Source organism: Salmo salar, chromosome ssa14 (assembly GCF_905237065.1).
Source record: "Salmo salar chromosome ssa14, Ssal_v3.1, whole genome shotgun sequence".
In the NCBI taxonomy this organism is placed as follows: Eukaryota; Metazoa; Chordata; class Actinopteri; order Salmoniformes; family Salmonidae; genus Salmo; species Salmo salar.
The window spans coordinates 10,262,809-10,277,013 of NC_059455.1; the positions used below are offsets into that span (position 1 = coordinate 10,262,809).

Here is a 14,205-nt window from a genome sequence, read left to right on the forward strand (position 1 = left end):
GTTATATGTAGATGTGTATAATGTTATATGTAGATGAGTATCATGTTATATGTAGATGTGTATAACATTATATGTAGATGTGTATAATGTTATATGTAGATGAGTATAATGTTATATGTAGATATGTGTAATGTTATATGTAGATGTGTATAATGTTTAACGTAGATGTGTATAACGTTATATGTAGATGTGTATAATGTTATATGTAGATGACTATAATGTTATATGTAGATGTGTATAATGTTATATGTAGATGAGTATCATGTTATATGTAGATGTGTATAACGTTATATGTAGATGTGTATAACGTTATATGTAGATGTGTATGATGTTATATGTAGATGTGTATCATGTTATATGTAGATGTGTATCATGTTTAACGTAGATCTGTATCATGTTATATGTAGATGTGTATAACGTTATATGTAGATGAGTATAATGTTATATGTAGATGAGTATAATGTTATATGTAGATGAGTATAATGTTTTGTTGGAAAGACATGACAATCTCAACCCAGCCTCATATGGTAATAGATACATGACACAGATCATTTCCTTTGTCTTTACTTTCTCTGTATGAGATGAGTATTACGGTATGTGTTGATATGTAATAATGATCTGGAACTAAAGCTGCTGTTCTGTTTGTTTATAGATGTAATGTTGTTAAGGGAAACCTGTGCTTGTAAATGTGTGGGTGGGCTGTGGAGGTGAAGGCAGTCTTTTGCTCCCTCATCTGCGCTTCTTCCTCCCTCACTTCCCCTGCCGCGCCCTCACAGAGTGTGTGAGGGAAATGAGCAGAAGGAGGTAGTTGCAACCAAGGCAACAGATACACACAAGCAGAGTATTCACACGCTCTGGACAGAGTGAGGCTCATACACTAACACACAGCTTAACTGGCAGCTGCTGCCGCTGCTCCTGAAAAGTGGAGTGTGTGTGTGTGTGAACACACCCTAATCTCTCCAGGGAGAGGTACATTGAAAAACTTCCAGAGCTATTACAAGGAGAGAATCTGTTCAGGAGGGGAGAGAGCGAGAGAACTCAATTCACTGAACTCAACAGGAGGTGGTTGTTATTAGGCTACTGGGACTACTTCTTCTTACAACTAGTCACTTGGATACATAGCAGCAGCATTGATACTTTCTCTCAGCGGTAAGTGGCATGGTGTGATCAGCAATGATTCTTTCAAGTGTGAGGTCCATTTATACGACCTGTGACTTTGGAGCTACGCTGACAGAGAAGGCTCACTTTCACAGAAGCTGGTTTTAGTTAGTTGTGTGAGTAAGGAACCCACCGGGCGGCTGTTTGAATTTGCGCTTCCATGAAGAATTTCAATTGTTGAGTACAGGTTTGTCAGTGTGTGTGTGAATGGTTTAAAGGCATGCTAATATTATCAAAATATTAGCAGAATCTGTTTAAACTGTTTCAGGATGTATACTGAGGATTGTACCGAGGCCAAACTATGTCAATTTGATTTTATTTCACCCAAGATGGAGTAAGAAATATTCATGGTAAATTAGTTGATTTGAAGTCGGTTGTCATGTGTCACTGAACAATTAGCTTCAGTGTTTTCGTTTTTTTGCCTTTTAGTGCTGTCTAAGAGTGTATCACATTGCAGGAATATTTTATCCAGTGTTGAAGACAAGGTGACCAATTCAATTGGAATTAACACAGTTGGCAGTGGATGTGGAGCACCTGTCAGCCCGGCATAGTGATGTCTATTTGAGACAGGTCTCATGCCGAGGCAATTTAGTAACACAGTTAGCTTTGTTGATATTTACCGGTACCTTGCTGCCCCATGCTGACTCCAATGCTTCCCACAGTTGTGTCAAGTTGGCTGGATGTCCTTTGGGTGGTGGACCATTCTTGATACACACAGGAAACTGTTGAGCGTGAAAGACCCAGCAGCGTTGCAGTTTGACACACTCAAACCCGGTGCACCTGTCTACCATACTCCGTTCAAAGGCACTTCAATCTTTTATCTTCCCATTCACTCTCTGAATGGCACATATACACAATCCATGTCTCAAGACTTAAAAATCCTCCTTTAACCGGTCTCCTCCCCTTCATCTACACTGATTGAAGTGGATTTAACAGGTGAAAGCAATAAGGGATCATAGCTTTTAACTGGATTCACCTATGTTCCTAATGTTTTGTACACTCTATTTCCGCAATGTGAGGTTGGAATAATACTGTGAAAATTATGATAATGCCCTTTTAGTGTAAGAGCTGTTTAAAAAGATCGCCTGAAATGTCTGCCTGTTTTGGTGGGACGGACCTTTGGCCTGCCTGTAAATTAGTTAATAGACCAGTAAGAAAGACCTCTCTGCCAATAACAGCTAGTTTTCAGTATTCCCCACTCAGACCACTCCCAGACGGTCCTAGCTAAATTCTTGACTGAGAAATTGGTCTTTGCTAAGAAGCTGTTTCTTTCTTACCATTTTAATTTAAAACAATCACAGTAAGGCACTTCACTGTTATTGAGAAATGATTTGATATTGAGATAAAAACATCTGCATTGGACCTTTAACATCAAACCCAAGGCAATACTGATATTTCCTGAATAACATGTTTGAGTGAACAGGATCTATCTGCTCAACAAATCACAGTGTTGGATTTACTTGAAAGGGTAAACATAGGTAGAAAGGAAGTAGCTTAAAGTAAAGGTAAGGACATACCACACATTACAAACCACACACACACTTATGCGGGAAATCCTGTTTGATTTCCAACGGCTGCCAAACAAAACCTGCTGAACAAGTTTTACTGGCAGACATCAATGATGAGACTTGAGGTGAGACACACCTTTATCTTTGTTAGATTGTTAGGCCATGACACCATCTTCAGGAATGCCAATAAAAACCCTTATCTTTTTAACAGAGTACTTAAGTGCCGGTGCAGTATACTCAATATGTCTTATGTCAAAGAGCGCAATGCATCATAGTAACACAACGTTGACTGCTATTCAGAGCCATATATTAAAATATTTACCTAAAAGATATGGCTTTACTGCTATCTAAATATTCTTTCATTTAGCAATGAATAATGACACCTCATTTCATATACGGTAAGCTGTTGTGAGAGTGGAGTGGTGTGCTTGAACTTCCATTCCGATAAACTCCAGATTTAGCCCAACTAGAACATTTGCAGATTATTTTCTCATTCAAAAAAAGCTGGTTAAACATATCAGTTCACAGAGGTGGTAGTGAAAGAACACAAAAACGTTTTCTTGAGCCATTGTCTAAACACTCTAAACACTGTCTAAACAGCTCATTACATCTAAACACTGACTCGTCCAGGCATGGACTTTACTGTAACACACAGTCAACATTCTCATTAATACGTGAGGGTTTCTGAACGTTTTTTTTTTGAGGTTCGACAAATCCGCATTGCCTCATCTCACATTTATTAGAAGGCTGACATATTTCTCAGGCAGAGAGAGAGGGAGAGAACTATGAAGAAAGAAGGATGGAAAGAGAGAGAGAGAGAGAGAGATTCTGAGTGAGTGACCCCGTTAGGAAGAGGCAGGCTAATGACGTTTAAAAAGCTCTCGGGGCGCGACAGCCCGGTGGTTTGCCTGGATTCCCAAGCCCATCCATGATCCCCCCCTTGGTTTTTACCCAGGCCAAACGGGCGGAACAGCCTATTCTCATCCATGCTCTCATTGTGCTCCCGGAGCTATTCTGATGCCCTCCATTGTGTGCCGTACACTTTCCACGGCTCTCAGCGGTTTTGGTGGGTCCACATCTTAAACCCCTCCATTATGGGAGAACCCCCAGCGCCACATTTGGCTGTGCTGGCTTTTATCATTCACCGGCCACACGTTTGACTTCTCAGCTAATGTCACACAAACACACAACAGGAAGTCAGAGAAGAGGAACGAAACAGAAGTACTTCTTTTTATGGTATGAAACTGCTTTAGTTTGAATGACAAGCCTATAGATTTCAAACAGGTACAAAAAATAGCATAGGAGGCTGCTGAGGGGTGGACAATTCCAGAACAAAGCTAGTGGAAATATCAATATATCAAACCATAGCTGCGGTCCAAACACTTAAAAGACACACCTTATGCCCTCTGCCCTCAAATTAAGTTGACACTTCTGATGATGTATCATGACGTCTGACGAGTATACACTTGCAGGGCCGAGGGAGGAAGGAATGATTTTTAAATGGACCACCTTCGGACTGAAATTTGTCACTCGTTCATCCCTTGATGATTGTGTTTTCAGCCACCGGTAGCTTGTGGTTGCTGTATATGCGCTACAGTCAATTATGAGTGCATGTCTACTTGTATATATACAATTATTAATATACACCTACTGTATGATAGGTAGCAAATTAATTAGCTAACTAATGTTAGCCAGCCTAGCTGGAAATTCTGAAGAAGGAAAATGTTTTATTTCTACAATTTCCAAAAGCTAACCAAACAAAAAGATTTACTTTTTACCAGACGTGTTTGTGCCATCATGTGCATTAGTAGCACAATTTCTAACTTATTTGCATTCGTTTTTACTTACACTTTTATGTTCACTTCTCCATTGATGTTGATTTTAAGTTTTCGCGGATGTACAATCGGCGCGAATTGAATTATGGGGAGTTTCAGGCCCCGGAGTAAACATAATTGTATGCTCGCAAAGCCGAAAAATGAGGGCTGAGGTGCTTATGTTGCAAACTTCTCTTGCCGATTCCGCTCCAGCCATTACCACGAGTCCGTCCTCCCCAAATAAGATGCCACCAACCTCCTGTGATATATAGTATACTGTATATAATATAGTATACTGTATATATTTCATGGGACCGATATTAATATTTTTACGCACATCATGTCCAAATCTCCTGAAAGTATCTAAAATTGATTGTGAAGCTCACCAAAGTCACTTATAGATGATTTGAACATCATGCTCAGAAAATGCTAATTATAAGTCCCATGACTTTTAGCATTTGGTAACAGTGACAGCCACTGCCAGGGAAACTAAACCAAAGCATGGATTGCTGTCATACCTTGTACATAGACTGCTTACGGGGTAAGGAAACCAATGTGTCATTTTGTAATTTGGATGAACTATCACTCTGCATATTAACCTCTCCAGTGATGAATAATCCTTCAAAGCCCTGGCAGGTAATATTTATTACCTCAACATACATACACAGTGGCTTGGACATTGGCCAGTGAAACATGCCTCTGTGTGCCACAATTCATCATTATGACACTCAATTACCCTGACTAGCTAAAAAAGCATTGCGATCCGCCAAAGGTTCTCTTTCAATTATTCGTTTCGACATCTCACGTGGAAGCAGCGTTCCACGACCTCCGTCCATGCATCCATTTTCTAACACCCACCGCCGTAGAGTGCACATAGCAGCCCAATGTGGTTCGTCTCCCACTCTTAACTTGAGCAGGAAGACCCAGCCCTCACGGGCCGACATCATGTATGGCTACCCTGAGGACCTTCACCCACTTTTCCAGGGCTTGGCGAGGGTATGACCAACCTCTTCCAGGCAGCGGAGGAGGAGGAGGACGAGGAGGCAAAAGCCGCTAGGCCCTCTTCCGCCCTTAGAGGGGCATCGATGGCAGATGACATATACACTGTATTCTCTCATTGATGTCTGTAAACAGGCAGCGTGCCATGGGAGAAAGCCTTGTGGCTCAATCTGTCCAGCCTGTCGGACAAGCAGAAAGCAGATTTCCTTGACGCTTCTGCCGCATGGTCCGGCTGTTGCTGCCATGCGGCAGAAGCCTTAAACTTCTCCCTGCCCTATAGAATCGTGAAGGGGTATGCCGGGTAGCCAAAAGCCAAGGCTTCACTTCAGGGAGAGGGCAAATCGCTGAAACCAGGGCGTTCCGCGGGAAGCCCACCGCGACACAGCGGGATCTCCAAATAGGGGCCGACAGTGGGGAAAATGGCATTTTGCTGCAGCCGCATCGAGGTCCCGCCCATTTGATTAGGGGCACCTCCCCTATGAGGGAGAGACATCTCTGCTCCTAAAACCCTTCCCTTTGTGCAGAGACCCATTCTCATGCATTAGCTCTCAAGAAAGACAGAGGGAATTTATTATACCCCCGAGTGCCCTCCGTGACATGGCGCTTCCCCCGGCTCTAGTTCTAGCAGCTGGGGGCAGGAAGACTAATTGTCAGTTGCCATCAAGCACTTTCCCTTTGTTCCAGTGTGTCAACACTGCCCTTTTCAATAAAAAAAACTCTGCTGTATCCAGGCGTGATGCTAAGCACACAAAGCAAAAATGCTATGAAAAGGAGACTCGCTCCATAGCCACCAGAGGGCGCTCCGGCAGGGTATACCGTCCTGTGGGCTACAAGCTAACAGAGCAGGGAACTGGTGTGCATGTGCAGTCCAGCTCTGCGTCTGAGTCTGATCCACAGTTACGAAGGGGTGCAGACTGCAATTCTCTCTGAGACCACTAGTTTTCAACTGAATTTTGGAATCAGTAGCGACTGGCGACTCGGGACACATAATAAAGCAGAAAATCTTTATCTCTTTATTAAGCAAAGGGCCTATCAGGGCGATAGCAGTAGCAGAGAGCCACCTCGGCTTCTACTTCCCGGTACTTCCTGCTTCCCAAGAAATGGGGAGGGTTTTGCTCCATTCTGGACCTATGTGTCCTCGACAGCTATTTGCCGAAATTCACATTCCGTCTGCTTACAGAGGTACGATCGTTTGCTCAGCAGGAAAATATTATGTGGATTAAAATGAATGGAAATGTTTTTTTTTGTAGGAGTTGATACATTTTTAGTTAGTGGAAATTACAAACTTTAGGAGCCTTTTTAAAGCCTGAGTTTAAAAAGGCTTCTAAAGTTTGCATTTCCTGATGTACAGGAAAATTCTCAGCAACATGGTCGCCAGGTGTACAGTGTTTCCTCTGACACATTGGTGCGGCTGGCTTCCAGATTAAGCGGGCGTTGTGGGTTGGGACAGGACTGTAACTACCAATTGGATACCACAGAAATTGGGGAGAAAAAGGGGTAAAAAAATATTATATTTAAAAAACAAAAGAGTGATCAAATTAAGATTCCACATGTGTGCGTTCAACGTGCTGTCTCTATTCGTCCAGGCGACTGGTTTACCTCGGTGAACCTACAGGTTTCTGAGGCTAGCACTAACTTCCTGAAAGTTCAGAAAGTGTGTAGAGGTAGCTCTCACACCCTTGAGAAACAAGGGGCTGAGTCTCCACCTACATAGACAATTACCTGCTTTGCTCCCCAACACGGGAACAAGCGGAACAAGACACAACTTCCCTTGTAACCCACCTCTCCGAGCTAGGGTTCCAGATCATTCAGAAAAATAGCTGTTTGGTGCGATCACAGAGAATAGAATACCTAGGCTTAATGCTGGATTCTCTCTCTTGGAAGACTGCATCATGTCCCTTTGACAGTGCCTCTCCCTGTTCCACAACGTGTGTTCAAGATTTGCCTCCAAGTGCTGGGGTTGATGGCATCCCACCATCTCAGTAGTACCTCTTGGTCTACTGAGAATGAGAGACTTCCAGCGCTGGGTGTTAGCCTCAAATCTGTGTACACGGCTTCAGCTCAATTGCCAGATAAAGGTAATTTCCACATGATTCTCGGCTCTCTGTCACTGGAAAAAAAACTTGATCTTTGTTCCTGGCACTCCCCTAGGGAAGATAGTGGTGAAGAGGGGACTGGAGACTCCTCTCCCAAGTGGTTAAACAGATCTGGGAAAGATACGGTCAAGCATTCGTAGATATAAAGTTTGTGCCTATTCTATAAGATCAGTCTTGTGAAAGCTGCCTTTTTCTACACGAGAAAATCTGGACATGGAAAATCATCATGAAATTGTATGTAAAACTAATAAGTCACCACTTTAAAAAAAAAATTGACTCTCACGAACGCATTAGTGTCGGTTGTTTGGCTCTACGACATCCACAAGCTTTGCAGCAGTTGTCTGAACTCTGTCACGGACGTCCTCATTTTAAGAGGTCTTCTCACAAAACCAACTGTCCAGACCGAACCGTTGGAGCTACAAATTAATATCTCACCAATATCTCATGAACACGAAGGTGTCGGTTGTTTTGCTTTACGACACACACATGCTTCAGGGGAGTCTTCTGAAGGTAACCCAGTACCGGGCTGTAAAAATGACAAAAAGTGCATAGGGGGTAAAATGTCTCCTGAATAATGTGATCAAACATGGTTCTAAATTTCAAATGCTTCAAAACCTTGTTCCTAATGCTTTATTTTTAGACTGTCTGTTTTGCTATTTACAAATGTGTTATTCAATGCATTTCTATGGGCTATGGCAGTAAAGGCCAAATTCTATGTATATATATTATACCTACAGGGGTGCAAAAATTCTAAATCAAATGGCTAAATTTTACATTTTAGATATTGCGATGTTAGGGCTTAGACCTACAGGGGTTGTAAGGTCTCTCTCTAGCCACTATCTTGGCCTGTCATATAGGCTTCGACAAGACACCCCGTTATGTCATTTCCTGTTGCGTCCAGCTCCCAAGCCTTTAGTCCCGTCATGGGATTTTTCTATTGTGCTTGAGGATATTTCAGCAGCCTTCTGAGTCACTGGAAATCGTGGAGATGAAATATCTCCTTTATGACCATGTTACTGGTCGCCCTTACCTCGACAAAGTGAGTGAGTACATGCACTGTCAGTTCACCATTAGTGTCTACAGTTTGCCTGGGGCTTTCCAAGGTTACCTTGTTACCCAACCCTGCCTTTATGCTTAAAGTTAGTGCCAATTCAATTGTCTCGCCTTGGAGCTTGTCGCTTTCCACTCCCCACCTTTCCCTTCTATGGAAGAGGAGCGGCTACGCAGTTTGTGTCCAGTATGCGAGTTGCGCATATACTTGGATAGGACAAGAGCTTTGCCCAAAAGCGACCAACACTTTGTGTCCTGGGCACCTTTCTGCAAGGGGAGGACCCTTTCTCATCAATGATTGTCACATTGTATTGTGAAAGCTATTATATTGGCCTATAATAGCAAGGGGTTACAGCCTCTGGAGGGCCTAAGGGCTCACTCCACCAGAGGTATAACTACCTCTTGGGCACTGTTCAAGGGCATCTTCTTACAGGAGATTTGCCAAGCGGCTTGTTGGGCATTCCCTCATACTTTTATGAGGTTCTACCGACTAGATGTCACTGCACCTTCATTGGCGCATACTGTCCTCAGTGTCGGGACCTCTGAGTGTTGATACGTTGGAACTACCTGGCTTCGGAGAGCATGTGCGATACGGAAGTGGGCCATATCCCTCTAGTGAGATGTCAAAACAAATAATTGAAAGAGAACTTAAGGTTACTTGCGTAATCCCGGTTCTCTGATATTATGATTGAGACATCTCACCACATTCCCCTACTTGCAAAAGTGTGAGGAAATTCGGCATGCTCGAGAATGATCACAAACCAGGCGAGTGGCTCTTTAGTGTGAGGGGAGGGGCTCCCTCATTTGCCACTCGACCTGACGGTCTCCGACAGACGTGTATGATTGGCTCTTCAAGACTCTTATAAGATTCTGGGGAATCTCTCTACTGAGATGTCTCACTCATAATATCAGAGAACCGGGGTTATTCAAGTAACCTTAAGTTATAGAAGCAAAAGCTATGCTAGCTAAGAGTAAATATAGCAACTGTTTGGTAGCTAACACTTTACATTAAAAAAATGTTAAGTCTTTACATTAAGTTACTCTTGTACCTGTGTTGTAATGTTATTATTACTCTGGTGATAAAATTGCATTAACTAACATTGTATTGTGAAGTTAAAACATTGTAGTTTCTAGATTAATTACAGGGTAAATACACAGCAGAACAGCCTAATGGAAAATGTTACCAAATGTTTAAGAACGACCAGACCCCGTCAAAACTGTAATATTCAGTTTCAGACTCGTTGATTTGATCGGTTTGTCTGGTTTACTCTAAGGAACATTATATTTCACTTAATTGTCAACACAGAGTAAAACGTGCATTCTCTGTTCCATTTCAGAGCGATGGTCGGCAACCTGGGGATGCTGGATGAGTCTGAGCCACTATGAGGACGGCTGTGTGGGAATCAGTAACAACAGGATTGTGAGTGTCTCACCAGACAGAGGCGATGCTTTCCAGGAGGCCCTCCTGTGAATCTCCCCGAAACACCCATGCCTCCTGCTCCTGGTGGGAAAACTAGGATGGAACACACACACACTGCTCTGCAAAGAGTCACAGGAACAACCGCCTCTGCAGCTGCTCATTCACACACAAAGACACGCATACCACTGTTGCCATCACTACTCTGACCTGACAGAGGAAGAACACCGGAAGGTTCCGGAATACATTTTCCAGGATGTTTGTGAATTTCCGGCGGATCCGCAAGTGCCAGTGCGTGCAATTGATGACCACGTGCCTGGTGCTGTCGGTGGTGATGTTATGCTGGGAGCAGCTGGACAGTGGCGTGGTGAGCCACATCTACTCCTACTCTTACCGCTCTTACCTGGTCAACAGCTACACTTTCATCAACAAGAGCTTCACCATCCCACGACAGGAGGCCCACATGTTCAGTAACCACCGCTACCTACTCAACCACCCGTACAAGTGCTCAGGAGAGAAGGACATTTTACTGCTTCTGCTCATCAAGTCCTCCCCGGAGAACTTCGAGAGACGGCGAGCCATACGGTCGACGTGGGGTAACGAGACCTACATTCGCCAAGACCTGGGGGTGACGGTGAAGGTGATGTTTGTGCTGGGCCTTCCCAAGCAGCATGAGACTGCCCAGACGTGGAGGAGGAGGAGCGGAGGCATCCAGGACAACCTTGTCGATGAGGACCGCAGGCATGGCGACTTGGTCCAGCAGGACTTTGTGGACACGTTCCACAACCTCACCCTCAAGCTTCTGCTACAGTTCCGCTGGGCTCATTTCTACTGCCCGCATGCCCGCTTCCTCATGACGGCTGACAACGACATCTTCGTGCACATGCCCAACCTGGTGCTCTACCTGCAGTACATGGACAGGAAGGGCGTGACGGACTTCTGGATCGGTCACGTGCACAGAGGTGCGCCACCGATCCGCCAGAAGGAAAGCAAGTACTACGTCCCGCAAGAGATGTACCCTTGGGCGTCATACCCGGACTACACGGCAGGGGCCGGTTACGTCGTCTCAAGAGACGTGGCGGACAAAATCTACCAGGCCTCATTGACGCTCAATGCCTCGCTGTACATCGACGATGTCTTCATGGGCATCTGTGCCAATGCCATGGGCGTGTCGCCACAGGAACATGTGTACTTCTCAGGCGAAGGCAAGGCGCCCTACCACTTGTGCATCTACGACAAGATGATGACATCGCACGGCCATGTGGCCGACATTTATGAACTCTGGAAAGCCGCCACAAACCCGGAGGTCAAAAGGGTCACATCGGGACTTTTTGGGAGGTTGTACTGCACGGCAGTGAAACTCACCCTTCTGTGCAGACCTTACTTCTTCAACACCTACCCCTGCAAGGCAGCCTTGTTGTAGTACTGTAAACATACTTACTGTGTTTGGTTCAAAACGGAGTGCGGGGTCATTTTGCTTTCATCACTCCCATTATTTGAAAAGACTGAGGAGGGAAGGGGGGGGGAGAAACACATGAGTCATATCTTTTGCTGTAAATGTGGGTTTTACAGTAACCGTCTATCTATATGGATTTACAGTAACCGTCTATCTATATGGTTTTACAGCAACCGTCTATCTATATGGTTTTACAGCAACCATCTATCTATATGGCCGGCAGTGGTCCAGTTCTTGCTAGCTTTACGATGTATTGAATAGTCCCACCTCTCTGGGAGGGCAGAGACTGAATGTGATGAACAGCAGATGCTTCCCAAGGAGATACTGTCCAGACATAATGTTGAAACATGGGATTCTAAGTGAATTTCTGCTCCCACTCCCCATCTCCTCCATTAAACTGATTGAGAGAATGTTTCCCTGGCCTTGAATTCTGTTGATTGTGCAGTTTAAAACTAACTGCGCATGAACACAGTTGGCTCATTGTCTGTCATTTCCCGGTAAGGTTAGCTGAGGTTAACAAGAAGAGACTGTTTATAACTTTTTTTATAACTTAATAACAGTCCATATGGTTGGCCGACAGTATAACTGCAAGCAATCATTTGAAACTGAGGTTAATGAAGTCTTACAAACTCAGCAGTCGTAAGGTGTAAGCTGTCTGGGGTGTAGCAGTACATGAATGTGTAGCCTATGTGTGAGTTATTAGTGGTGAATAGTGACACTGACACACACTGTATAGGCTATCATGTGTGAGTGTATAAGCTATCTATGTTACGAGGTGCAAAATTCCACCTGCAGATTCAAAGTATTATGCATGTCAGCTGATCACTTATTATTAATTAATTGTTCTGTAAATTACATGAGGATGCAGGTGAAATATACAGCTGCTTTCAAGCAATTTCTTCATATTTCATTTGGAAACCCAACCCAAAGCATATAGGCAGCCTTTTCAATCTGTCGCAAAGTAAACAGGAAACAAACAATGGGCTTCCAGGTAGACTGAAATGTGATACAGCTCCAAGCATAAACTATTTTTAGTTCTTCTTTGGGGGGGGACTCAGACTGGGTCTCATCTTACTGTTGAAATTGAAATTTGGTTGTTCATCAGCAGTTTTTCTCTTGTTTTGTCAGTCATTGACAGTCACTCAATTAGCCGTGTCAGCTACCAATTTTTTTTTTCTTGCCAGTTATCTAAACCTGCAGTAATCATGGCCGAATACCGACCGTGCACGCAGGGCACGTGCCCAGGGGCCATGACCTCCAGGGGGCCCCCATTGATTTTGTTAAGGGTCAGACACACTGAGAAATCTGACTGCTGATGGGTACTTAGCACTTCTGCCCAGAGTGCTGGCAGTTAACTTATTGTTCCTCATATAGAAAACTTTTACCTCTGATTTGCTTCATTTAAATACTCCACGCCACAAGGTGGGAGTAGTTTGTTTTGCTTGTCCCTTCTGTGGCTAATGTTGTTGCTAGCTAGCTAGAATTTGTAGTAAGCTATTGTTGACACTAACCATCTGTCGGCTCCCCACGTGGAGGTTCGTGCTTTCTGATTGGTTCAAAGTCAAATTCTCAGCCACTAACAAGCCTTGTTTTTCTACAGTAGAAACAGCAGGTTTGTCGGTACACAGCAGGGACATCTTTTGTTCTATCAAGAGAAGGAACGGCCTCATAAGTACCTATCGGCAGTCAGATTTTTCAGTCTGTCTACCATTAGTCACTCTCATTCAGATATCATTAACATGGCATAAGTCATGGCAAAATGGGTAGAATTGCAGGAAATTTGCTTTAAAACTGCAAAAATGTCTCTCTGCCCCATAGCAAAATTTGTAGAATTACATGACATTTGTAATAAAATAGCTAACATTTTTCTCCACCACATGGAAAATGTATAGAACTGCAGAAAACGTATTTTAAAACATGCATTTTTCTCTCCGCCGTCAAGAGGGGGGCCACTAAAAAAAATGACCCGCATGGTGGGGCCACAACCAAATCTTGCTTAGGCTAGAGCCGGCCCTGTATAGACTAATTGCGTAACTAATTCACCTTGGAGAAAACAGAACAGCACCAACCCCTTTCATGGGTTTTCACTTCTCCATAGCACCGCATGTTGAGCAGCGGGGGAGTGGGTGAGATGAGAGTGAAACACAAGCCTCATCACACAGCTCTGGGTTGTGTTCCTGTGGACATTCTGTCTGACGGCTGTTGACATAATTTCACTTTTGTTTCAGGCAGTGGGAGTTTTTCGAGGATGTCAAATCAAATCAATGTTTATTGGTCACGTACACATTTTGGCAGATCTTTTCGCAGGTGCAGTGAAATACTTATGTTTTTTAGCTCCAACAGTGCAGCAATATCTAGCAATACAATAATACACACACAATCCAACAGTAAAAAAAATAACAAATTAAGACATATCAGAACGAGCAATATCAGAGTCCAGAATATAACTAAATATACACTGAGTATACCAAGCATTAGGACCACCTTCCTAATATATATGCCCTCAGAATAGCCTCAATTTGTCGGGGCTTGGACTCTACAAAGTGTTGAAAGCGTCCCACAGGGATGCTGGCCCATGTTGACTCCAATGCTTCCCACATCTGTGTCAAGTTGGCTGGATGTCCTTTGGGTGGTGGACCATTCTTGATACACACGGGAAACTGATGAGTGTGAAAAACCCAGCAACGTTCCAGTTCTTGACACAAAC

General features: G+C 43.8%; 1 protein-coding gene across 6 annotated transcripts; it reads left to right on the top strand.

Moving 5' to 3' along the window:
• The first annotated feature begins 804 nt into the window (after positions 1 to 804).
• On the top strand, positions 805 to 11,912 carry LOC106568751 (lactosylceramide 1,3-N-acetyl-beta-D-glucosaminyltransferase A). 6 transcript variants are annotated; one of them, XM_014139373.2, is made up of 2 exons: positions 805 to 1,149; positions 9,963 to 11,912. In XM_014139373.2, exon 2 carries the CDS (start codon positions 10,299 to 10,301, stop codon positions 11,463 to 11,465), a length of 1,167 nt encoding a protein of 388 aa, XP_013994848.1. In that variant the 5' UTR covers positions 805 to 1,149; positions 9,963 to 10,298; the 3' UTR covers positions 11,466 to 11,912. The 6 variants fall into 6 exon arrangements, with proteins under 6 accessions (XP_013994848.1, XP_013994850.1, XP_013994849.1 ...); XM_014139375.2 differs by lacking the exon at positions 805 to 1,149 and adding an exon at positions 1,150 to 1,334; XM_014139374.2 differs by lacking the exon at positions 805 to 1,149 and adding an exon at positions 1,160 to 1,345.
• The last annotated feature ends 2,293 nt before the right edge of the window (positions 11,913 to 14,205 follow it).